This window comes from Rhinolophus hipposideros (assembly GCF_964194185.1).
Source record: "Rhinolophus hipposideros genome assembly, chromosome: 2".
Lineage (NCBI taxonomy): Eukaryota > Metazoa > Chordata > Mammalia > Chiroptera > Rhinolophidae > Rhinolophus > Rhinolophus hipposideros.
In genome coordinates, this window is record NC_138048.1 from 98,322,378 (window position 1) to 98,349,978 (window position 27,601).

Sequence of the window (27,601 nt, forward strand, 5' to 3'; positions counted from 1 at the left end):
CAGTGAAGGAAACTGTTGTTTACTCTAGACCCCAGCTACCAGCTAAAGTCATTGCTACTGGCCACCAGAGACCTACCTGATTTCCTAACCCACAAAATTGTGATATATAAAATGGTTGTTGTTTTAAGTCACTAAATTTTGGGATAGTTTATTGCACAGGAGAAAATACCCAGAACAGTTCCTAATGCTGCATCTTTCTTCTCTCTTCATTCTTCCTTTGATAAAAGTAAAATCATTGTATCGAGATTTGCGCTGTAAAAGTGCACTTCATTTCTCTTGGAAGGTTTCTCAGCTTTAAAGCTGGAGAATAGTTTAATTTCCAAAGCATTTCTACAAGTTAGCATTTAATAAATAACAGTTCTTTATTCAAAGAGGATCTCCATATAACTATCTCTAGTTTCAAAGAAACAAGAAAAAAAAAAGACAGGAAAACTGGTCTAAGGGAGAAAAATTATTCATTTATGATGCTTGCACAAGTACATTCTCACTAGGTTGCAGACAAAAACAAATACCTTCAGCAACAGGTTTCCTTCCTTCCCACCACTCCTCTCACACATCAGTTACAAAATGCAGAAGTAACCATAGACAGAAGGATCCTAGTCAACAAAGTTAATGATTTTAGAGAGTGGTGTTTAAGGGGGAGGAGGTAGCAGGAGAAAAACCAGGAAATATCTGGATCTATGGATGGTAAGAAAGATTATATAAATTCTTTCCTAAATCAGGAAAATGCTCAATTCTGATTTTTTTCTTTTTATAAAAGGTTCTTTTTGTGTCTAATAATTCCATATGTGTTTACTGACATATGAAGAGGAGTCATGGGAAGGGACAGATAGTAGGTTTAGAAATATGGGGCAGAGAAGATTTACAATCGAGGGTCATTTGTGGGACAAAGAGGGTGCACACGGAGCTCTTAGTCTAACAAAGACTAAGTTTGCTCCCCAGAAGGAGAGGTGGGGTTGATGGTGCACATCTGCACTGGGCTGACACTGAACTCCACGTGGCACAAGGGTGGTGAATGGGTGCAGCCAGAGGGTGCCAGGACGAGTAGCATTAAGTCCTCAACAACATCTGACATAAAGGGTGATGAGGGCACTGCAGATGATCAAGGTCTGGAAGAAAGAATTCTTGGAAGGCAAAGAAATGCCATAGAGTCCAACAAGGTTCACATATGAGCACTGTGGAGCCTGTGGCAGAATAGCAGCAGAGAAAAGAGGCCAGACCAGTAGACTTTTTTTATTTTGTTTTGTTTGTTTTCCGTGCTGAAAATGTTGAACTCATCTATAGGACTGGGAAAGCAGTATTTCTGAACTTGAGGTTGCACTTTGACATATTCCTAGTAGTCTTCTACAGTGTGATGTTGACAGGAGTTCCACAAGATGGCAGCCTGAACACTTCAAACCCTCCTCCCAACTCTGGTCCAACCAACTCCTGTTTATTGCCAGAGTCATGGCTGGCTCACTGAGGTGCCTCTGCTCCCCGCTACCTACTCTTGCAGCCTTATTAGTTATTTGTTGCTTTAATATTTCCTCTGGATCGGGTATACTGGATCCTATATTTTGTGGACCAGCCACAAAATGCCTTTCTTTCTCACTAATAGGAGAATGCAATTTTTGTTGGGCACAAATTTATTGAGTAAAGGACCTTGCTTTCTCATTGTCTTTACTTGTTAATTCACCATCTTCTAGCTTCTAGGTCTGTAGTTAAAATGTTTGATGGAAATATGATTGTTCTGTTTTTTGTTGTTAAGTAATTTATTATGACCGGTAGCAGCTTGGGTACTTATTTTTAGCACTTACAAGTTAAATATTTAAGTACCCCTCCCCCGCAAGACCTCAATGAGCCATTTTTATTTGCAAGTTTGAGCATTTTTTTTCCTCCAGCATCAATATTTTTTAAAGTGATTGCCCCCGCTTTCCTCTCTTTTTTATCCCTCTCTCTCTGAATTTGCCTCTTAGGTCCTTAAATTTATTCTTCAAGCCCTTTATATTTTTTCATTATGAATTACATCTTTTTCTGTGTTTGCTGTGTTCTAAACTTTTCTTCCACTTGCTCTTCCAAACATCCAATTTTTACCTCAACAGTGATGTCCTTCGACTCTGTTCTCTGAAGACTTTTTAAATGTAAAAAATCTTGTTACTTTAGTTACTCAAAGCTTTTAAATCTGTAATTTGATTTGTGTCAGGCTCTTACAGATATTTGTTTGTTTGTATAAGATGTCCTGTCTCCCAGGAGATCCATTTCCTCAAAGGTTGCCTGCCAGTTATGGGTGTTCAGCTCACACTTCCTTTTCCTGGCTGTTGAGTCCCATTTGGTGTTCTCTTATATGATTCTAGGGTCTCTTTTGTCATGGAAGTTGTTTTTGTAATCGGTAATAGCTAACCCTAGGGTGGCAGGAATTCTCACTGTTGGCTGGCAACCTAGTGACCTGAAAGTTGCTGCCTCTCTAAAGAGCCCTGGGAAGTAACCTCTGTGCTCCCAGCAGTGTGTGGCCTGTACCCTCATTCTCAGTTATAGGGCTCTCAGAGGCTCCACATTAAGGAGGAATCAGTCTTTGCTTGAGTCTCCAGTTTTGCAGGCCGAGATTATCTCCATAAAATGTCACAGTTGTTCAAATGTCTCTCTCCTCCCAGGACTATTTGTGAAGCAGGCGGACCCCATGTCCCCACCCCCACCCCGAGCAGGAAGCTTAAGGCCTAGCCTCAGGCCTCTGCTCCAGGAATCCCTGCTTCTCATTACTCTTGGAGCTGAACACAGTGCTGCTCTTTCCTCCTGGAATCTGGCAGAACCTGAAACTTTGCAGAAAACCAGCCTCCATGCTCTCTGCCTGTTTGCTGGGTTCCAACTGCTGCTCTGCTTGGCATTGTACTGAGGTCACAATTGGGAGGAGGGGGTTGCAGGTATTCTGTTTAGGTAGCTCTGGGAGGCCTTCTCAGGACAAGGAAAGAGCTGGCAAATTTAAAATAGAAGACCTAAGATAGGAGTCTAAAAACATGCATTGCATTCCAAGCAAAGAGGAAATGAATGTCAGAAACTGAAAGTCAGTACATTATGTATACACGGGAGACAGGGGTCCTAAAGTGTAGCAAAGACTGATGGTTAGGTTGACCCTGGGACTCAGCGGGAAGGAGTGCTATAATCAGTGAGTCACAGCGAAGCCTTGGGAAAAGGGTGGTGCGGTGCCTGCCATTTATTGTTCAGAAGGTTAGGTCTGGGAAGGATGCCTGAGGCCAATATTGCAGTAGGAAGAGCACAGGTACCTGAATGAGGAGAGATATAAACATATATTTAACCTCTTTGAGATTAATACTATACAGGTGACATTATCTATATTTATATCTCCTCTTTGTGACCCAGTGTTCTCATGATTTCATATGTAATTCATAGATTTCTTAGAGAATTGATAAAGAAAAAGCACCACACATATGGAAGCCATGTAATAAAGATTATATTTCTCACTCCTTTCCTGTTAGACTGTAAATTCCTTGAAAACAATAACTCTGTATCTCTAGCACTTAGCATAATGTAGATTAATAACTGTTTTTACATTATGAGGGAGTCATTCTGGATACAGAATCAGCAAAAGGGGTTCCTGGTGGGAGCAGCAAGTAGTACAGTATGGAAGAAAAAAAGAAGACCAGCTATAAAGAGAGGGTATCAAACCTCGTCCTCTGCCTCCATGTTGCTTCCATCACATGGCATTGTTTTTCCCATAAAACTACATTATAAAGCTACATTATAAAGTTGTCCTCTTATATGTAATTTGCCACCAATCAAACCATTTCTTGATTCCAGTGCATCTCTTTGAGAATGTTCAAGAAGACCTCTGGCATGTGAATTATTTTAGTTTCTGGACATCAACTTTAGAACTGGTTATACTCTAACGTTACTGTGTTATAAAACTTGCTGTGATGACTGTAAGATAGGTTCTGCTTCCTATCAGTTATCTGATGTGGCATTTGGACTTACCTTATAGGCAATGGAGTATTCTTATGAGAAATATATGCAGGGAGTTATGGGGCTTGACTTGCCATATGTCAAAAACTAAGATGGGAACATGGAAGATAGCTGCAGGAAGAAAGTTCCACGGGCAGTAACACAAGTCTAGAAGGTTTTTCAACTATGGAGAAAAGAAACAAGATGACAGTTAAGTGTGGAAAGTTTGAGAAAGATTTCAGAGATACTCAAGAGTTGATACCATAAGGAAAACTACCAGTGTTGTAATTCTGTTTTATGGAAAAGAAGAGGGAAATAATAAATTGAGTTTGAGACAATCAGGAGAGCTTTCTACGTTAAAAGGATGTTTGATTAAAGACCAGCACTTAGAAGATTGAGTTTCCTTCTCCAAGCTGCTCAGCTAGTTCTCTTTTTTCTCTTCTCATGAATGATTTGACCCCAGAAGGAAAAATTGCCTAGGACAAATTAGCACTTAGCGGTAGGAAAATCACCAATCCCAGAAAAAAATCACTAATATGTTCCCAACTAACAGTAGCTATGCATGTCATTTCCTTATGCAAAAATCAATTTATAAACCAGACAGTGTTGAAGAAAATCTACTTTTTCTGAAGAGAAAGAACGTGAGGTATGAAGTCAGACAGTCCTTATTTTTTGTCCTGACTCTATTGGGTAATCAATGAGCTGTTCTGAGACGCTCTCATCTGTGAATTGAACTAGTATCAGTCTCATAAAAGATTTAATGACATAATGCATATAAAACAGTAGAGGGCCTAGCACATTATACATGCCCCACAAACATTAAACATTCTTATTAATTGATACTACTTCTCAGAGATAGAAATGTATTTAATGATGCAAAGTTTTTACACAGATGACTATTACATACATATTTATAGTATATAGATTTGAGACCTATGGTACTATGTTAATAAATTACAAATACATTATCTGCATTAAAAGTTAGTATATGAATTCAATGATTATAAGGTATAGTATTGTTAAGTGACATAAGATATTTTATATTCTCAAAAATTAATGCCACATCTACCTTTATTTTTCAAATGTGGCCTTGATATTCTTTTTAAAATTAGAGATCCCAAAATATCAGGTTTTCAAAAACTCTTTACAAGTTAATGATAATAAAAAAAGGAGAATAGTGGAAAAATAATATCAAATTACTATAAAAGAAAGATTTATTGATACAAAGGACATAAAGCAGATAACATACATAGTCACTTAAACTGGAAAAATGTAGATAATAAACTTTCAAATGGGATGATCAATTGCATCAAATTTGGGGGAAACACAGACATATTGTATTTCTATACCTTAGTAAAACTGAACAAAAATGGAATAAGAAATTTATCTTGACAACTGAAAGGACAATTTTGACTTAGGAATCCACATAGGAGAAGATGGAGTTCATAAAGTACAACTTGTTTTTATTTTTTGGACAGCAAAAAACACAATACATTACTTTTCTGTCCAATATAATACATTACTTATTTATATTGATAAAATCCCAAAGTCTTTTTTTAAGTAGTTATTAAAATATTCACACACATATAGGATTTCTTGTCAAAATGCATCTTTCTCTAACCACAAAAATTGAAGAGGAAAAAATTTTTTCACTTTCCTGAAGTCTTTCATGTTTACATAGATCACAGTTTTCTCTTTCCTCTTAGCATATCTCTGGAAAGCCGATTGAATGCAAAGCTCCTTAACAAAATATCTGCCTTTTAAAAGATGTTAATTTAATATACAAGAAAAGGAAGGCCTCTAGAGGAAAAGCATAAAGAAGCTAGGAAAACGGGATATCAGAAAGCCATTTAGTTTCCTTTATACAGTTGATTAAAGCTTTCTCTTTAACCTTCATTATAAATCAAGTGCATTAATTGCTAAGCTGGTTTTAAACAATTAATATTAACCGCCTTCAATCTTATCCCCGAGTTCCCCGAAAAGCAATAGTTGAATTCTGTTTATTCAGCATAATGAATCAGTATTTCATTTAAAATAGAACCATATAAGCCTGTCTCTATTTATGTGAGACATAAACGTCACTCTCATCTACATACAGAATGCTATGTCATAGAGAAATCACAGTTGTAAAATAATAGTCATTAACAATGTCATTTTGAAGTAACTGATAAAAGGGAAAGATGTATGAACCATTTTAGAAAACTGACTGCACTTCCTAAAACCATCAGAGCACTGTGTATCTCATTATTCTGCTGAAATAGCTTATAGAATCATAAATAGCTGATGCACAGTTCCTGTAATTAATGTTCGGCAGTTAAGAATGGCAAGTCAATGTTCCTTTGGGTTCCATTTTTAGAAAATAGTGGACATTTTAGTCATTTGCATGGCTTTATAGGTAAAGTTAAAACATACACACAACTACACATACTGACTTTTGGAGTACACACTTGGTGACTTCTTTTCCATGTGATAGCTCTTTGGGGTTGTGCGATGGGAAGGTACGGAGTATCTGTAGCTACTGCTCTTTTCATTGCCATAAGAAGCACAGCAGAATATTGCCCCTCCAGCCAACAGCACCAGTGCCGTGATCCAGCCTAGGTAGAGGGCTTCTCCAAGCTCACGTTTTTGGCCATTATCCACTATTGGGTTGTAGAAGTCTCTGATGATGGAATTGGCAACCCAGCTCACAGGAATGAGCACCACCAGGCCGGTGATAATGAACATGATTCCAGAAGTTAGCAGGATATGACCCTTCGCCTTGTTGTCATCCCCAGTGCATCTGGTGCATTTCATGCCCAGGATGGCTGTCATGAAAGCCAGGAAGGACAGCAAGGAAGCAGCACACATGAGTCCTCTGGATGCCTGTAGGTCCGGAGAGAGAGCCAGCAGGGAATCATAAATTTTGCACTGCATTCTGATGTTAGCTTGCCTTATGCAATTCATCCACAGTCCTTCCCAGATGTTTTCAAAGACCACAATGTTGCTTCCAATGAAGGCAGACACTCTCCACTGAGGCATGATGGTGACAGCCACTGTGCCCACCATGCCAGCACCACCAAGCACCAGTGCAGCGTATTGCAGAGCAGAGGTAGCCATTATCCTCTGCAATGGGTTTGACCGTCTGGACTCCTGAGGTAGTAGGGCTGCTCTGAAGCAAAGTGCTCTGTGCCCCGGGAGAGAACAGTGTTCCTCTAGCAATGAACTCAGAACCCAGTAGTTTTTCAAATAAGAACGGCTTTGCTACTTCCAGCTGGATTAAATCCAGTGTTGGCTGGCTGAGCCCCCCTCCCTGTCCCCCCCACATGAACAGGTAAACTTACAAATCAGGTGGGGCAACTTTCTTGGCCAATAAGAGGGGGATGGTAACCAGGTGTGTCTAAACCGACAAGAGATACTTGGAACGGCTGGACTTGCATATAAACATTCTTTGTACTTCTCAGTGTTCTAAGAAGACAGCAGTGTGTTTACCTATAGGCATAATTAGGAATGTTTGCACAATCATCAAAAAATGCACCAATCCCTTGTCACATGAAAAGGTACACCATGTACAGGCAATTCTGAAACTGAGTAAGAGCTGCTGTGGCAAAGGTATAAAATAAAATGTCAGTCTAAGAAATTGGCTAGGACTTGTCAACATGCCAGAGTGAAAGAAGAGTAGGGGATTGATAGATTTCTCATACCTGGAGAACCACATTCTTTGGGACACATGGGATCCAAGAGGGTGATTTAATTTGCCTACAACTTCAAAGCAGGCTCTGCTGGGATAAAATCAGGGAACAGACCATGCTGAAGGATGAAATGAGGCTCAAGTAATTAAATACACAAGTTGTCCCTTCATGGCACCAAACACATATCGTTTTCTTTTGAGCCAGGAAAACGACCTATTGGAATTTGAACCTTGATTTACGGGGGGGGCGGGGGGGGGGAACAAACACTGTATAAGAAAAAAATACCTATTGGAATTTGAATCCTGATTTATAAGGAAAAAAATTGTAAAAACAACCAGAAAAAGAATCTATTTGATCTTATGTAGCAAACACTGCGATAGCAATTGAATAATGAAGTGATTTACAGATTGCTGGCTTATTGTTGCTTTATGTTTGCTGCCCTGTCCTATTGGACTGAAGCAACTAGAAACCTGCAGATGATACAAGTCCTGGATCCATACAAATGGCTGATATTTCTAAACAAAATTTTTGTAAGACGAGGTCACTATAATGATTGAACTCAACACGTCTTCAATACCATGTCTGCAAAAGGAATTAGAAGCCCCTGAATATAGGGCAGTTTGAACTGTTCCTTCTCAAAATAATGATGATTTAACAGTCACTGAAATAAACATACATGTTGATATGAGAAAAATCTGCTAGCGATGATCTTCTGAAGATCACCTTGAGCCCTCTGTCGTGTCTTTCCAAGCTTTAAGCTGTACTTTAATACCTTTCCTGTTTGTATCACAAAAAAACTATAATTTCTTTACAATTTTACTTCTCTGCTTTCTCGTACTATCTTAAATGTGAGTAGGGGAGAAAGTGTTTCCCCCTCACTTATTAAACTTTGAAAGTGTAATGGTCCAAAAAATCTGAGTATTTTACGGAGATTATGGAAACAAAAATGGTGGTAGGGAGGGGATGATGCCAAAATCAACTGTCTTCTAAAAACATAAAAAAGGAATATATAGTCGTTTAAGTTGATATTATTTTATTTTAGTAGACTGAACATGTTGAAAGTAAGAAAGGAAAATTTAAAGCTTGATATTTACAGTAATTGTTCTCATTTGTTGACCTGTTAAGGACTAATTTGCAGTGTGTCCCTTATGCTGACAGAAAGTATCTAGCATTTTCTCCTTCAGGCTCATGATACAGAGGGAGATAGGTTAATCTTGGGAAAACTCATCTACAACCCACAAAAGGCAAGTTGAAATAAAATCAGCAGATTCTTTTTTCAATCTGTCATTTTCAGTCTGGGAACGGGGCATGATGGACAGAATTGGAAAATGAAAAAGAAATTATTATAATTATTGATATAATGACAGCAGAAAAAATTTTTTTTTGGTAATCAAATCAAAATTTATTTTCTAAATTTGTGTGTGATGTATTTTTTAGACACCGTGTTTCAAATTGCTAAACATCCAGATAAAAATGGAAAAATTTGAGGAAAATAGGTATCTATATATTTGAAAGCCTGGGTCTTCATGAGCTGCCTCCCATATATGCAGTGATGTATCTGTTTGCTTTTCATGCTACTAAACCTTTCTTCCCTTAAGCACTGAGCTGTACCAGGAACTTATTTCATACAAAAATATTTTCCTCATTTCAAAAATATTAGTACTTTCCTACTGGAATTGCCCAGCCAAAAGATTAGAATCAGAATGTAAAAAACAACCCTAAGCTTACAATAAATAATTATTGAGCTAACTGCGCTAGCAGAAACTAACCCAGAGCATCCAGGTAGGTTTCTTATTACACAGTGATCCAATTAATCCCATGATAATTTGAAATAATTGTGCCCTAGAGGTCAAGGAAAATGAGAAAGACAGGGGGAAATGGTAATAATAAGTTCATTAGGGACCAAGAGACTTAAACTCCAAGATTAAAAAGTAAAATTAACTGTTTATCTACTTTTCTATAATACTCTGTCTCTACTGAGATGATTAACTTGCCTGCAAAATTCAGATAGCAGTCATTAGAGAACTTCAGATTAATAACATTTTTACTGTTCTTTAATTCAGAACTACAAGGCAACCTATACACGTTAGTCTATAATCTGTACATCCACTTCTGTGGAAGAACCAAAATATTATCAGGGACCAAGGAAAAAACGCATGTTCATGTTGACCCACTGTGTTCCCTTTCTGGAGATCTCCCTTTTGTCAACATTATCAGAAGCATGATTTAAGTTTAGCAATTAAATTCAGTCCTGATAACTACATGACACCTGCAAATGTTTTCTCTTTATAAACGATAACACACAACCTCGCTGTCAGACTGCCCTTGTTTTTGTAATTCTTTTTCTTACAGCAATTAATCCTCAACCAACAGCTCTTTAGTCTGGGGTTCCTATTAATTCTCATCACTCCTTGAAATAATCTCTGCTTCTGCCAATCAAACAGTAGTCGCCAGTTTCTATTGTTTTCTGGATTTGTTTTTACATTTTTTTTTTCTGTTGTGTTGACAGTTTTCAACCTTATATATTTTTATTTATTTTTCACTGTCAATTAACTGTATTTGGTTGACCACCTTGTCCAGAGAAAACAAATACACGTATCAATAGATCTCTTTGTTGTTCCCAAAATAATACTGCGCATCGCTACATGTTCTTGAAATATGATCCTATTTGTCCTTTGTGAGGACGAGCTGCTCACGTTATCTGTAACCAAAGGTCTGTATCGATTACCATTAGTAGCCCTCCATATTCACCACCTCATATTTATATTCAATTGCTCTGCTTAAAAATGAGCTTCTCCCTGTATAGTAATTGTCTAGCATCTTAGTCAGCTTGAACAACATGTTATAGACTGGGTGGCTTAAACAACAGAAATTAGTTTTTCCTAATTCTGGAGGCTGAAAAGTCTGCGATCAGGGGACCAGATGGTGGAGTTCTGGTGAAAGCGCTCTTCCTTTGTCACAGGGGGCCATGGCCGTCTTCTTGCTATACCCTCGCATGGCAGAGAGGGAGAGGGAGAGAGCTCTGTTCTCTTTCTGTTCTTATAAGGACACAAATGCCTTTATGAGAGCTCCACCCTCATGACCTTATGGAAACTTAATCACCTCCCAGAGGCTCTCCCCCCAAATACCATCGCATTGAAAGTTAGGGTTTCGACATATGAATTTGGGAAGACACAACCATGCATCCATAACATCAGCTACTAACTAATCCACTCAATTAATTTCTTATAATTCTAAAGGGTCTATTCTTATTGTTTCAAGAGTTTCTTTCTTCCAGGATCAAAAAGGAGGTGGGGCTGGAGCAAACCTAAGTAAAGAAAATAGACAATGGGAATAATGATTATTGAAAGGCTTTTATCTTTCTTTTACTTTTAACTGCATTTTTAAAAATTAAAATCTGAGTTGTGGTGAACTCTGACATATTTTGGGAGACAGGTTCATGTGCTTTATTGTGTATGGTATATTGGATGTCCCCACTAAAGGACTGGAAATACTAGGGAAAAAAAGTTTTCATTGAACTATATACTGGAGGACTTTTTCTCTAAATTAGTAAGTAATTTCTATGGACAAAATTGATAGGAATCAACCTAAATTTAATGCTTTGGGAAATTTTTTAAAAGGAGCTGGAATTTGCTAGTAATAACAATATCTACTGATTATTAAATGTTTCTATGCCACAGGTTCCTTACATGCACATTGCACCTTATATTTAAAACATCCAGATAAGACCCTTTTTATAATTGAATAAATTAAAACTCAACAGCGAGGGTGCTTTTTCTAAGGCCGTTATAGCTATTGTTTGCTGGATTCACAGAAATGGAACACAGATTTGCATCTAAAACCCTTGTTCTCTCCTGTATTGTCTCCTATATCCCAAAGAAAGCTAGAGAAAGGGAATTTCTCATGTTGACACATATATTCAAAGTTAATGAAGAAACAGAATTTGTTCAGCATACTTTTGTTTTCCTCGCTAGCACATTGTTGGAAACTATTTGTGCGGTCAAGCTTTATGACTTTTTAAAAAATATCTGAGTCACTGATATTTGAAATATATATTTTTAGATTCTTTATTCAGAGAACTTTCTACTGGAATAACCACATCACAATGATTCTTTATTTAGAGTTTCAGAGAGTAGTCAGTCTGATGTCACTATTGGCATACTTTCTTGTCAATCTCCCATTCTTGTCTTCATGTTGATAGTTTGTTAATTATAGACGAGGTCATGGTAATTTATGATCTAACCACCACTGCACATGTATTTTGCTGAAAGAAGAATTCAACAAATCAGTGCAATGACCATGAAGAGCTTCATGTATCAGTGCCCTCTACTTATTATTAATACAGGAAAACTTCCCTTTGTGTTTTACAGGGATTTATTAATGACTAACAGAAGTATGATGCTATAGTTAGCTTCATTAGTCCACTAGAATTACTCACTAACAATTAATCCATCTTTGACCAAAAGCCAAAATAAAAACATTTTTAAGTTACATAAAACTAGTCTACAAGGTTATCTTTGGAATTGGTTGGAGAACAAATTTTTAAAAACCTCTTAATTTCATGTAATAATCTTTTCTATAAAATGTAAAGGATGATGTGCTTCTTTAAATGAGGACAACAAAGGGTCCATAAGAGAATTTAGACACAAAGTCATCATCTCCCTTGAGAAAAGAGACAAATTTCTAGCCAGGTGGAGACATTCATCAGGACTGGAAATAGTAACATCAGATAATGAATGGGGACAAAAAAAGAGCATTTCTCATAATTTTATTTTGAATCCACAGCAATTCACATCAAATTTAAGTCAGGTTAATTATGTAAACAAAGAGAAAAGAAAAAGCAGGTAGGATGAGCTCTTCAATATGAGTATATATGCCATATATATATATATATATATATATATGTTTATTTCTTAAATATTACCTTAAAAGGGACTTCTATAAGAGTATCAGGCATTTTCTCAACAGAAACTTTGCAGGCCAGAAGAGATTGGCAGGAAATATTCAACGATATGAAAAGCAAAGATGTACAACCAAGATTACTCTACCCACCAAAGCTATCATTTAGAATGAAAAGACAGATAAAGAGTTTCCCAAACAGGAAAAAAAACTAAAGGAGTTTATCAACATCAAACCAGAATTACAAGAAATCTTAGGATGACTTCTTTAAGACAAAAAAGAAAAGATCAAAAATATGAATAATGAAACTGCAATATCTACATATCTATCAACAATTACTTATAATGTTAATGGATTAAATTCTCCAATCAAAAAACAGGGTGGCTGAATGGATTGGAAAAAAAAAAAAGATCCTTACATATGCTGCCTACAAGAGATTTACATCAGATCAAAAGACACACAGGGACTGAAAGTAAAGGAATGGAAAAAGATTTTTATGAAAATAGAAATAAAAAAAAAGAATAAAAGCTGGGGTAGCAATAGTTAGACAAAATCAATTTTAAAACAAAGGCTATAACAAGAGACAAAGAGCCAGTAATAACACTTCTGGGTAGTCATCCAAAGAAATCCAAAATGCTACTTTGCGGGGACGTGTGCATTATATGTTCATTGCAGCAGTGTTTACAATGGCCAAGATGTGGAGGCAGCCTGGGTGTCCATCGATGGATGACTAGATAAAGAGGAGGTGGTGCATATATACAACGGAGTATTGCTCAGCCATCGAAGGGAGTGGGTGCTTACCATCTATGGCAGCATGTATGGACCTGGAGGTTGTTGTGCTCAGTGAGATGTGATTTCACTTATATGTGGAATCTAAAGGACAGAATAAACAAACAACAGAAACAAACTCATAGATACAGAGAATATTTTAACGGTTGAGGAGGGGTATCGGGAGCGAAAAAGAGGAAGGGATTAAGAAGTACAAATTGGTAGTTACAAAATAGTCATGGGAATGTAAAGTAAAACATAGGGAATATAGTCAATGATATAGTTATAAGTATGTATAGTGCCAGGTTGTTACTAGACTGGTCAGGGGGATCACTTCTTAAATTGCATAAATGTCTAACCATATGCTGTACACCTGAAACTATATAAATAGTATTGACTGTCAACTGTAATTGAAAAATTAAAAAGGGGGAGAAAAGGTGAAGGAGAGTAAGAGGTCCAAATTTCCAGGTATAAAACAAATAAGTCATGGGGATGTAATATACAGTGTAGGGAATATAGTCCATAATATTGTGATAACATCGTACAGTGTAAGATGTTTGCTGGACTTGCCATGATGATTACCTCTTTAGGTATATAAATGTTGAATAGAATATTTCAGAATAACTATTGCGTACCCTTGAAACTAATATAATATTGTATGCTAGCTATATTTTTTAAATCTTAAAAAATATTACTTAATATTACTATGTTAATCATGAAAAGTGTTCGATAATTTTAAAGTTACATTAAAAATTAAAATTAAGTGACATCATTAATTGATTCTATTATTTGATCCTCCCAATTACCTTATTAGAACAGTACTATTATTAAAACTTCAATTTTATTAAGGAAACTGAGACTTATGAAGTATAAATTACGGACCCGAAGCCTTCCAACTCACAGGTAGACAGGCCAATGTAGGAACTCAGGTCTTCAGGCTCTTGTCTCAGAATGACCTGGCTCTAAATGTAACCCATTGCTTGCTTCAGATTAGAGCTTTATCTCGTGCCATTCTCTGGACTATTGCTCTGCACATTGTAACTTTTCAAGAGCTTTCTGAGCAGGACAAAAAGACATAAGGTGTCTCCATTTCCCACAGCAAAAGCCACTGTTCAATATGAGAAATCATAAGATGGAAATTTATGAATGAAAAAGTCACACACATGCAGAACACACATACACATAGGTCCTTATGAGCAAACAATGAATATGGAAGCAGGAGAAAGCACTTTCTCTTGTAAAGTTGGAGTTAACAGGGTAGGAAAAGTAATTAGGCAGGCAAACACAGCTAAGCCATGTTACTGATTAATTTACAAAACAATTAACTTTCCACTTAAAATTCAAATTAAGATTCTGTCTGCCTTAGGCAACCAGTGTTTGCAAATTTTAATAGGGTGAGACCTTAAGTGCCTTACTTAAAACCAACTTCAGACCACACTGGGTAAGAATATTATTGGAACAAGCAGTGCATGGAACTTTTGGCTCTCAGTTATTTAAAAAAAAAAAAAAAAGAAAGAAAGAAAATATTACATTGTATTACGATGTGCTGAACTTGCTAACATCTTTTCAATGAGAAGGTTAGGAAAATGTAAAGTTTTACAAATTCTTATCTCAAATATTTACAGAGATTTTGTAATTTGTGTAAAATATTCAAAATGATGTCTCATAGAATATCTTCTGAACATTTCCAATCATCCAACAAGTACACTACGTACAGGGAAGCATGATAGAACCTGGGGATCAAGAAATATGGGTCATAGTCTCTGCTCTTTATGATTTCATATATGCATAGCACTTGAGGGGGCAGTGGGATAAAGAATTGCTGGGTCAATTAACTTCCTCATATTTAAACCAAGTCATTAAAAGTAATAATAATAATGTCATCCATGATGATACAGCTTTAAAACTACCAGGTTTGTCTGCTCCAACATGATTAAAAAGGAAGAAAGAAAGAAAGAAAGAAAGAAGGAAAGAAGGAAGGAAGGAAGGAAGGAAGGAAGGAAGGAAGGAAGGAAGGAAGGAAGGAAGGAAGGAAGGAAGGAAGGAAGGAAAGAAAGAAAGAAAGAAAGAAAGAAAGAAAGAAAGAAAGAAAGAAAGAAAGAAAGAAAGAAAGAAAGAAAGAAAGAAAGTAAGAAAGAAGGAAGGAAAGAAAGAAAGAAAGAAAGAAAAAGAAAAAGAGGAGACCATTCCCTAGTTCCTCATAACACGGTGCTGCACCAAGGATCCAAATCATTCTTTTCACCTTGAAAAAATCCACCATTAGCTGCACAGACAGGTGAGAAGAACAGCCTGTCTTCACCCCATTAAAAAGAAAAAAAATGAAAACACAGCTTTAAGGCATTTGAGGCCTTGAAATAAAATCAAACAACCCATGACAAACACCCCTGGGAGCCTGTAAACATTCAGCAGAGGCAAGTTGGCTGTTCCAGGCAGTCACAGAACTTCCTGGTTCATTCAACCTGCTGTTTCTTATTCTTATCTTCCCTTCTCTCTGACCTTTGTTCCCTATACATTCTTTAGAATTCCTGCTGCAGGGATTTGTGTTTGATTATTGGACTGGCTTCTGAAAGTCTCTCTCCGATATAGTTTCAGCAGGCTCTCTGGTCTCTCAACACCCCAACAACATTATTATCTCATTCCTTTGGTATCAGACTGGTTGGTCTCGTCCAACCAGGCCTCCTTTCAGGTCAAAAGCTTGGAACAGGGAAGGGTACGTTGTCTTTGTACACAGCAGCAGGATGGACTATCATACCCAGCATGGGTCTGAGTGGTCATCTGCTGCACACTTCAGTCTGTAGGTGAAGGGGGCCAAAAGCTGCATGAAGCAGGAGACATCTCTGTTCTACCCATCCTCGTATCAAAGTACTGGCATGGTTTCCAGTGCATAGATAGAAAGGGCTCAATATTTTTTTAATATTAGACAGTGCTAAAATCTCGATGCCCCAGTTCTCAATATCTCCTTGGTTATTCTAGGTAACTAGGACACGACAGCCAAGAAAACTACCTATTGCCTATTTGTCTAATTTTTTTTTTTATTGTTTGTTTTCCCCAATAGAATGTAAATGCTATGGGCAAAATGACTGTCTTTTTCACTAATGTATCTCCAATTACTAGAACATTAGCTGGTTCATAGTAAGAGCTCAGGAAATATTGAATAACTAATGAATAAGTTAAGGAAAAAGTGAAGCACATAGAACTTTGTTAATCTCCCCAACAGGCAAATCCCATAATATTTCCAGGTCAATATCTAAGCAGAAAACAATCTAAAATAATATTCAACTTTGGCTCTGTCAGGCCCTCACTGCCCTTTTAGCCATACCCTCTAAGAGGTAAAAATAATATTCCAGTGGACCCATGTATTTTGCTTCAGCTTTCTTCAAGTTTCTTAATTATTCTCTGCAAATAGACTTCCATTTACTTATTTTCCCCCTTCCCCTCTTCTCATACAAAATTCTTCATTTTTTTAGTGCTATTATTAGTCTAATACTCCTCCAAAGATCAGGACAAATATTGGTGGACTGGAAATCTAGGCTATATTTTAACTTAATATATAATTTTAATGTCCTGGGAAATTATTAAATATTATCCTCTAAATATACTAACAAAACTAGAAAAAAGATACAGTATAGAATAAGAAGTAATTAATAAAAAGTAATACCCTTATAGATTAGTTTTTTAATTTTGGAAAGAACTTGTATGTGTATTTGATGCATTCTGTCACTGGAAAAGGAAAGTTTATTCCCCCACTGCTATTTAGAAGTTGCTCTAATGTCTTTGGGAACCTTAGTTTTCTTTGATCATCTTTAAATTGGAATTCTTATGAGTTAATGATAATGTTGCCAGGAAGGGGTTTCATTTACAAGGAGCATTAAGCTACTTGAAAAGCAGTCTCAATTGCATCAGCCTACCTTTATCAATTTGCCTTGTGATTTATTCTGAACTCAGAAAGGAAAGAGAAAGAACTTCCACTACAAATGAGCACAAGATGGTTCCTTCATCACGCTGTTATGGGAGACTTATTCAGCTTCCAATGATCAGACTAACTTCACTTCAAAGCTTGAAAATAGTGAGAAACTTGCACGTGTTACCACTAGTGTGTGTGTGCTTCCCTTATCTTTCCATCTAATTTTGTTCAAATTTCATGCTATTCTGAACAACTATTTTCAGAATTAGCAAAACAGAAAAAGCTCATTTATATATGCTTTTGGTATATCCAATTGTGCATAGTGACTCTCTCACGGATAGTAACCCAGATGTGTGTATATATGCATATAGCGGGGGAGGGGGTCATGACTTTCAGATTCTTTAAAGATTCTACGTTGGTTGAATTGTGTACATGATCTATGTCCATATATTACAAAAAATAAAGTACCCTTTTGCATGTAACCTTTACCTGAATGCAAACATGGTTCTTACTGTTCATATGAGATTTAGAGATGGAAAATCCCCTTTGGCACAGATTCTGACATATTAAATAAGGTTCTCTGGTGGTTCAAGTTTCTCAAAGGACATTCCCCTCACAGAGAAATTCACAATTGACTCTCTGAAGTTATGATAGGAACACCCAGAGGAAAATAGAATAAACTTACAGTGAATGACTTCTTACAGACAATAGACTAGAAGAAAAAAGCAGAGACACATCTAGATTTTGACACCGCTAAGCTCTCAGAGACCGTTGTCTAACTGTACACCTTACCATACTTTACTCATCTACATATTTGTTATGTCCTTTGGCCACATTCTATATCACCTTTGGCTCTAGGCTTGAAATCCCAATTACAATGAGCCCTTTATGTCAGGCATTGGTCCCTACAGAATGTAAAATCAATCAACAAAGTTCAATTCTTGAAAACCTCTCAAGCCCATTTTCCAGCTAGAGAGAAAGTTTCCTGGCATAAACAGTCCCAGTAATTCAAAGCTTGACTCAAATGGCATTTTAAGTCCTTCATTTGTTTATCCTTTCATTAATTCATCGATGTTGATTACCCATTGTTTACAGGACAGTCACCGTTCTAAGCACTAAAGACTAAACCATGAAGAAGACACAATCCCTGCCTCAAGGAGCTTGTTGGCTCATTAGGGGAGGACAATTACTGCGAACATGACTTTGATTTAGAACCACCTTTCATTTGATTGTAAAATCATAGGATTTATAACATGGTGTCCCAAACACAAATGCCTTCAGGGAACAGGGAGGGAATAAAAAGAATGAAGCAGGACAGATAAGGAGAGGGCATACTCCCCGAACTTGTCCAAAGCCACCCAAATGCAACTGATGTTTGCCCCATGGGAGTGCACCTTAGTGTTACTCGGGCTTTCCACTTGTAACACGAAGTCAGAAACCTGGGCTTTTTAGAGAAATTCTCTAATTTTTAAAGTTGCCAACAAAACATGTGGGGAAAAAATTGGTTTAAGTCTTGCCAGTTTCTAACCACTTGTCAAGACCCAATGACTTCCAGGTATCAACTGCCATCAAGAAAATTCCTTACTTGAGTTGTCACTGTTTCCATTTCTACACCAACAGCGGGAGAGCAGAACCTGCTAACTGCCTCCTTGGAATGTTATAAGAATCAGTGGCCCTAGAAAGGACTTAGATCTCATGGATAAAGGGACTGGATGAATAAACATTGTGATCACTAATGCTATCTTTCGTCATGAAGAATTGCACTAGTTGTCCTCAACATGGTAATTCAGTTCTGCATGTTGCACAAAAACATAGAAGAGGAGAAAGTAGTTAGGTGTTTAATGTCAACTTCTAGATTTTTTCCTTTAAATAATACATTTGCAATTTACGTATTTGTAAGTTATCTGGAGCAGTTTCAAAGGCTCCCAAGGAAAATGCAAACTGCTTTCTACACCAGTCTTCATTTTAAAAGGTACACTTAATAATTTACAAGCTGCTCATATTACTTTTTCCCAAAGAAATTGTGGCAACTTGAAGTGCTGTTACAATATTAGAAAAGGAGATTGGCTAGTACGTGTTCAAATTCTTTTATGAAACACAGAGTACCAAGATTTTTCACTCCGAAAATGACACTGGTTCATTTGGTGGAGAGATAACAGTGAATGAAAAAGCCTCCATTGATCTTTTACTGCCCAAGGACCCCTCAAACAAGGAAGTGGATATAGCAAAATTGGTTTCTGTAGATTCCCTTTTCCCTAAAAGAAATTCTATTTTGGTAACATTGCTGGTCAGACAAAACCTATATTTACCTCTGCTAATGGATTGCATGCATTCTCTTATTTTCCTGGTTCTATCAGTGCTTAGGAAATGGAAGCCAATGTCACATGGATAGGCTGGTATAGTTTGAGATACGCTCTGTTACTCAGCTTTGTTTTCTCTGTTTTTCTTTGAGTATTCCACAACTCTCCAGGACAGAGACATTCCAAAGAGATCCAGACTGCCCAATGTTGAACAGGAAAAATAGCACATGTCCCATATGTAATGTAGGTCCATCTGATTCCTTATCTAGTGATTATTAAAATCTGTTCTCTCAAATATTATGTATCAGGGCAACAAATTCATCTATATCTCCATTCCCCTCAAACAAGTCAATAGGCAGATTTGAGGTTCATTAAATATGGCTAACTGCATATTTGGCTTGAATGGGCTGCTGGAGCCTCTGCCCTGATTAGAAACAATTTTGTCCATCACCCACATTATACCGTAAGTGTAAATAGAAGATGTTGACTCATGAGTCAGACAAACACAGGCTTTTTAAGCATTTCAACTAAGAGCACAGGGTAGCATTGCTCACCGATATATAAGTTCGAACAATTAAGTTTGTGAACTTTCCACTGTGAGCTCACACAGTAGAAAGTTCTTGAACTTAATTGTCTGATCTTCTTATGTCAACTTAAGAAATAAAGACCTTCCCCAAGTACAAAAAATGTCAAATCCTGCGAAGGTGTTGGCCCCATAAGAACATATGTATACTGTATAGCTACATTCTTTATGTTGTACTTTCCGTATATAACTCATGTTGATATCAACCACCCATTAAAGAAGCACTCTGTTAGAGCTGAAAAAACAATTGTAAGCTCTTCTAGTGGAATTTATCACGTGGCTCAAGATGTGAAATACCCAGTCTTGGAAATGATTTAATAACTATTTACAAACATTGTCATCAATGGACAAACATCAAGATCATTTGAAATTCTCATGGCAAATGAGAATGTGAGAATTTGAAGCAGAGCTAATAGAAAAAAATTCTTTTGTTTTCTCTTATAATAAAATTGCATAGTATGATAAGATTTCAATATACAGTGTCTGGGTTTAGGATCTGATGTGTTCCAAACAGAATTATTCTGACAGAACTGATATATCGCACAGTGACCATTCAGTCATGATAATCATCAAAAGGACAATATGAACACACAGATAAGAGTGCTTTGAGATTAAATAGGCTGAGTTTCATATTCTCATTCCTGACTTTCTTAGCAGTGTTGGAAAAGTAATGCAGGTTTATATTTTCATTGCCAAAACAGACGTAACGTGTTTTGAGGCATTAGGTTATAAGTTCATTTAAATAACAGATATACTATCATTAGTCATTTTTTTTAAAAAGACACAAAGACATTATTAAAGTCATAATTGTAACTCAATCAATGTTCTAAAGTATGTCTCCTGTATAAAATTGCACCTTGTATAACACCTTGATTTGTATCCAATCATGTGGGTGTGGAATTCAGTAGTCTAACCTATAGGGAAAGCCTAGTGGCTACTGAAAAGTTATGGTGTCTTCTTGGAGTCCAAAGGCATATTGTTAAGAAACTATTGCTGTTGTGACCACAAATGTTTCTAAATGATATGAAATGAAAATCGAGGTGCCATGGTCTTCTCTCTGGGACTTAAACAAAGAAAGGCCCATGTGGAAATGAAGCTGAATAGCAAAAGTGTTTTGTATATGGGGGCTCAGCCATGGAAGGGTGTGAGGGGTCAGTAACTTATAGCACTATGACTATGGAAACCTACTATTTGCCAGGTGCTTTAAAAGGATTATAATGTTAAACCTGTGACATCTCTCCAAGATCATATTAGCTCCACTTTCCAGGTTAAAGAACTGAGATTAAGCACAATACATGACAGAGTTGGGACACCCACTTGAGTCTTTGTTCCTCCAAAGTTTATACTTTCTATTTCAGAATGTTCAGTCTTTAACCCTAGTTCATTATATAAAAGTAATCTGAGTGGAATGTTTCCTTAAAAAAAATAGCACATTCAACTCACTTTGCCTTAAATGAAGAATAAAATAATTAAAATTACTTTCAATAAGTACTTAAAAATATTTAAAATATATTTGAGTTTTAGATTATGGTCAGAATTGGAGAGAAAAAAAATCTTGGTGCAGAATTGCGGTCATCAAAATGGCGGCGTGAGGTGAGCCTCTGTAAAGCTCCCCTGGAATTTACAACTAATCGGACAACAATAACTCCACAAAGGACTCCCTGCACAGCAGACAGTCAAGACGAAGAGGCCCACTACTGAATTCACCTCCAGGTGGGCGAATCGAGTGAGCAGGGGAGGAGGGAAGGGAGAAGTGCGGGGATGGAGCCCCGCGGGCGCAGGACGCAGACCTAGCTCAGCGCTCCGAGCTCGTTGCATCCCGGAACTACCGCAGCTGCAGGAGAAAGCAACTCGGACTGCTATGGCTCTGCTTACAGCCCACAGGGCTGAGGGGGCAGCATATAACACCGCTGAACCCAACGCTTACGGCAGAGACCTCGGAGCAAAGACTGAGAAAAGAAGGCTAAAAACTGTAGTTTAAGCCCTCACTGCCAAGCAGAGAACGGAAGCCTTAGGCACTGAGACTAGCCGCCACCTCCCTACCCTCCCAGAGCTCGCCCCGCCCCCACTTCCCCGGTGCTAGAAGCAATAAAGTAGCAGTGTCAGATCAAAAGGACAGGATATTTGCTGTTCTGAGAACTGTGGACTGCAGACACAGATTCGCAGCCCAACTAGTTCCGGCAAAGGAGAGGGAGCTGTGGAAGCAGGACCAGCTGCGGTGGTGGTGCTGCCATTGCTCTGGGCCACCTCTCACAACTCACCCCGCCCCTGGCCCCACCTATCTGGGCGAATCCCTGCACGAGTAAACAGAACTGCTGAAACATACAGGCTCTGAATCTGGTGCAAAAGAGCTTTGGAACTTCAAAAGCTCTCCGCACTCCCCCAGGGACGTGGCGCCCTATGACCTAGGTGAACTGTTAACAGAGGACAGGCCCATCTCCCAGGAAATCCCCCCATTGTGTGAGAAGCTGGAATAATGCAGAGAAAACATAGCACTACTATGTCAGAGAGAAAAAATAAAAGGCTGCAGTCTGAGAGAAAATAAAACATTCTACCAACAAGTATTGGAAAACAAAAGAAAGACCTCTTTCTATCAACCTGTTCCAGAAGCAACTCCTGTAGATGTCTAGGAAGAGAAATAATAAATCAGTAATTGCCATGAATAACCAAGGCAACAAGACAGCTCAGAAAGAAAGTGAAAAGTCTCCAGAAAAGGAACTTAAAGATATGGAAATATGTGACTTCAATGATGGAGAATTCAAGATTGCAGTTCTGAAAAAACTCAACAAGATGCAAGAAAACACAGAAAGGCGATTTAATGAACTCAGAAATGCAATCAAAGAACAACATGAGCATTTTACGAAAGAGATTGAAATTTTAAAAAAGAACCAAATGGAATTTCTAGAGATTAAGAACTCAATAGAAGAAATTAAGAATGAAATAACCAGCTTAGGTAGTAGAGTTGATCAGATAGAAGAAAGAATCAGTGACATTGAAGATAGAAACCTGGAAATTACACAGATGGAAGAAGAAACAGACTTGAGACTTAAAAGAAATGAAAGAACTCTACAAGAACTTTCTGACTCTATCAGAAAGAGCAATATAAGAATAATGGGCATACCAGAAGGAGAAGAAAGAGAGAAGGGAACAGAGAATATATTCAAAGAAATTGTTAATGAGAACTTCCCAAATTTGTGGACAGAACTGGATCCTCGAATCCAAGAAGCAAATAGAACACCTAATTACCTCAATCCCTACAGGTCTTCTCCAAGGCACATTGTGTTGAAGCTGTCTAAAATTAACACCAAAAAGAGAATCCTCAAGGCAGCCAGGGAAAAGAAGACGGTAACCTACGAAGGAAATCCCATTAGATTATCATCAGATTTTTCAGCAGAAACTCTACTAGCCAGGAGGGAGTGGAACGAAATATTCAAACTATTGAAAGAGAGAAATCATGAGCCAAGAATAATATATCCATCAAAGATATCCTTTAGATATGAAGAAGGAATAAAGACCTTTCCAGACATATAGAAGCTGAGGGAATTTTCTAATACACGACCTGCACTACAAGAAATACTAAAAGAGGCTTTTCGACCACCATCAACAGGGACAATTTGTGGCAACCGAAACATAAAAAGGGGGAGAGTAAAGGCCTGAACCGGAATATGGGAATGGAGAAAGAAGGCGTGCTGAAGAAAATGGAATACTCTAAATATCAAACTTTCTTTTACATAGTCTTAAGGGTAACCACTCAAAAAAAAATCCAGAACTGAAATATATACTGTAATAAAAGAAGAAACAGAGGGAAACATCATAGAATACCACCACACAGAAATAATAGACAACAACAAAAAGGCAAAGAAACAATGGAGACACAGCCTTACCAGAAAACTAAAGATAGAATGACAGGAAATCCTCACATATCAATAATCACCCTAAATGTAAATGGACTGAACTCACTAATAAAGAGACACAGAGTAGCAGATTGGATCAAAAAACTAAACCCAACCATATGCTGTCTCCAAGAGACACATCTCAGCTACAAGGACAAGTATAGACTCAAAGTGAAAGGGTGGAAATTGACACTCCAAGCAAATGGTACCCAGAGAAAATCAGGTGTAGCCATAATGATATCAGATGAAACAGACTTCAGGGTGAAAAAGATAACAAGAGACAAAGATGGACATTTCATAATGGTAAAGGAGACTATACAACAAGAAGACATTAACAGTCATCAATATTTATGCCCCCAATCAGGGAGCACCAAAATATACCAAGCAAGTACTAACAGAACTAAAGGGAGAAATTGACCAAAACACAATTGTACTAGGGGACTTAAATACATCATTGACAGCTATGGATAGATCCTCCAAACAGAAGATAAATAACGATATAGCATCCCTAAATGACACATTAGATGAAATGGACATCATTGACATATATAGAGCACTTCATCCTAAAACATCAGACTATATATTCTTTTCGAGTGTACATGGAACATTCTCAAGGATAGACCATATATTGGGACATAAAAGCAGCCTCAGCAAATTTAAGAAGATTGAAATCATACCAAGCATATTCTCTGATCACAAGGCTTTGAAATTGGATATCAACTGCGAAAAGAAAGCAGGAAAAAACACAAATACTTGGAGATTAAACAACATACTTTTAAAGAACGACTGGGTCAAAGAAGAAATTAGAGGAGAGCTCAAAAGATACATAGAAACAAATGACAATGAAAATACATCCTACCAAAAGTTTTGGGATGCAGCAAAAGCAGTTTTAAGAGAAAAATTTATATTATTAAAGGCCTATCTCAAAAAACAAGAAAAGTCCCACATAAATAACCTCATGGTACACCTTACAGAACTAGAAAAAGAAGAAAAAGTGAAACCCAAGCTCAGCAGAAGAAAGGAAATAACAAAAATCAGAGCAGAGCTCAATGAAATAGAGAACAAAAAGACAATAGAAAAAATTAATGTGACAAAGAGCTGGTTCTTTGAAAAAATTAAGAAAATCGACAAACCCTTCGCTAGACTCACTAAGATAAAAAGAGAGAAGACACTAATTAACAAAATCAGAAATGAAAAAGGGGAAGTTATCACGGACACCACAGAAATACAAAGGATCATGCAAGAATACTATGAAGGACTATATGCCACCAAATTCAATAACCTAGAAGAAATGGACAAGTTCTTAGAAACGTATAGCCTTCCAAGGCTGAACCATGAAGAACTGGAAAATCTAAACAAACCGATCACCAGTAAAGAAATTGAATCAGTCATCAAAAACCTTCCCAAAAGCAAAAGTCTGGGACCAGATGGCTTCACTAGTGAATTCTACCAAGCCTTCAAACAGGATCTAATACCAATCCTGGTCAAACTCTTCCAAAAAATTGAAAAAGAGTCAGTACTCCCTAACTCATTTTATGAGGCCAACATTACCCTGATACCAAAACCTGGTAAGGACAACACAAAAAAGAAAACTACAGACCTATATCTCTGATGAATACTGATGCAAAAATCCTAAACAAAATTTTAGCAAATCAAATACAACAATGCATTAAAAAGATTATTCATCATGACCAAGTGGGGTTCATCCCTGGGGAACAAGAATGGTTCAACATCCGCAAATCCATCAATGCGATACATCACATAAACAAAATAAAGGACAAAAATCATATGATTATATCAATTGATGCAGAAAAAACATTTGACAAGATACAACATCCATTTATGATTAAAACACTTTATAAAATAGGTATAGAGGGAAAATACCTTAACATAATAAAGACCATCTATGACAAGCCCTCAGCTAATCTCATAATTAATGGTGAAAAACTGAAGCCCTTTGCTCTACGTTCAGGAACACGACAGGGCTGTCCCCTATCACCTCTGCTTTTCAACATAGTGCTGGAAGTCCTTGCCAGAGCCATGAGGCAAGAGAAAGAAATAAAAGGCATCCAAATTGGGAATGAAGAAGTTAAAATATCACTCTTTGCAGATGACATGATGCTATATGTAGAAAACCCTAAAGACTCCACCAAAAAGCTATTAGAAACAATCAACGAATCCAGTAAAGTTGCTGCCTACAAAATCAACGTACATAAGTCCATTGCATTCCTATATACTAACAATGAAATCTCAGAAAAAGAAATAAAAAACAAAAAATTCCCTTTGCAATTGCAGCTAAAAGAATGAAATACCTAGGAATAAACTTAACCAAGGATGTGAAGGATTTATATGCTGAAAACTATAAGACAATTTTGAAAGAAATTGAAGAAGACAGAAAGAAATGGAAAAACATTCCGTGCTCATGGATTGGAAGAATCAACATAGTTAAAATGGCGATATTACCCAATGCAATATACAGATTTAATGCAATCCCCATCAAAATCCCAATGGCATTTTTTAAAGAAATAGAACAAAAAATCATCAGATTTGTTTGGAACCACAAAAGACCCCGAATAGCCAAAGCTATCTTTTAAAAACAGATCAATGCTGGAGGTATCACACTGCCTGACTTTAGCTTGTACTACAGGGCTATAATAATCAAAACAGCATGGTATTGGCAGAAAAGCAGACACATAGACCAATGGAATAGAATTGAGAACCCAGAAATAAAACCACATAAATATGGACAGATAATTTTTGACAAAGAAGCTAAAAACATACAATGGAGGAAAGACAGCCTCTTCCATAAATGGTACTGGGAGAATTGGATAGCCATGTGCAAAAGAATGAATCTGGACTGTTATCTGTCACCATGTACCAAAATTAATTCAAAATGGATCAAACACTTAAGCATAAGACCTGACACAATGAACTGCATAGAAGAAAACACAGGTACTAAACTTATGGACCTTGGTTGAAAGAGTATTTTATGAATTTGACTCCAAAAGCAATGGAAGTAAAAGCTAAAATAAACAAATGGGACTATATGAAACTTAAAAGTTTCTGCACAGCGAAAGAAACCGTCGACAAAATAAAGAGGCAACCAACTGAATGGGAGAAGATTTTTGCAAACAGTTCCTCAGATAAGGGTCTAATATCCAAAATATACAAGGAACTCATGAAACTCAACAACAAAAAAACAAACAACCCAATTGAAAAATGGGCAGAGGACCTGAAGAGACATTTCTCCAAAGAGGACTTACAAATGGCAAATAGACATATGAAAATATGCTCAACATCGCTAATCATCAGAGAAATGCAAATAAAAACCACAATGAGATATCACCTCACCCCAGTCAGAATGGCTACCATCAACAAGACAAATAGTAACAAGTGTTGAAGAGGCTGTGGAGAAAAAGGAACCCTCATACACTGTTGGTGGGAATGCAGACTGGTGTAGCCGATATGGAAGGCAATGTGGAGGTTCCTCAAAAAATTACAAATAGAATTACCATATGATCCAGGAAATCCCTCTCCTGGGTATCTACCCAAAGAATTTGAAATCATTTATACATAAAGACACGTGCACTCCAATGTTCATTGCAGCTTTGTTTACGGTGGCCAAGACATGGAAACAACCAAAATGTCCTTCG

The 27,601-nt window shown here is 37.2% G+C and overlaps 1 protein-coding gene across 1 annotated transcript; it reads right to left on the reverse strand.

Moving 5' to 3' along the window:
• Positions 1-4,678: 4,678 nt before the first annotated feature.
• On the reverse strand, positions 4,679-7,130 carry CLDN8 (claudin 8). The gene has a single exon (XM_081077505.1). It carries the CDS (start codon positions 7,027-7,029, stop codon positions 6,352-6,354), a length of 678 nt encoding a protein of 225 aa, XP_080933631.1. The 5' UTR covers positions 7,030-7,130; the 3' UTR covers positions 4,679-6,351.
• Positions 7,131-27,601: the final 20,471 nt, after the last annotated feature.

Bases quoted from the DNA above. Each gene is read 5' to 3' on its own strand.
- CLDN8 (XM_081077505.1), bottom strand. From the start codon at position 7,029: ATGGCTACCTCTGCTCTGCAATACGCTGCACTGGTGCTTGGTGGTGCT.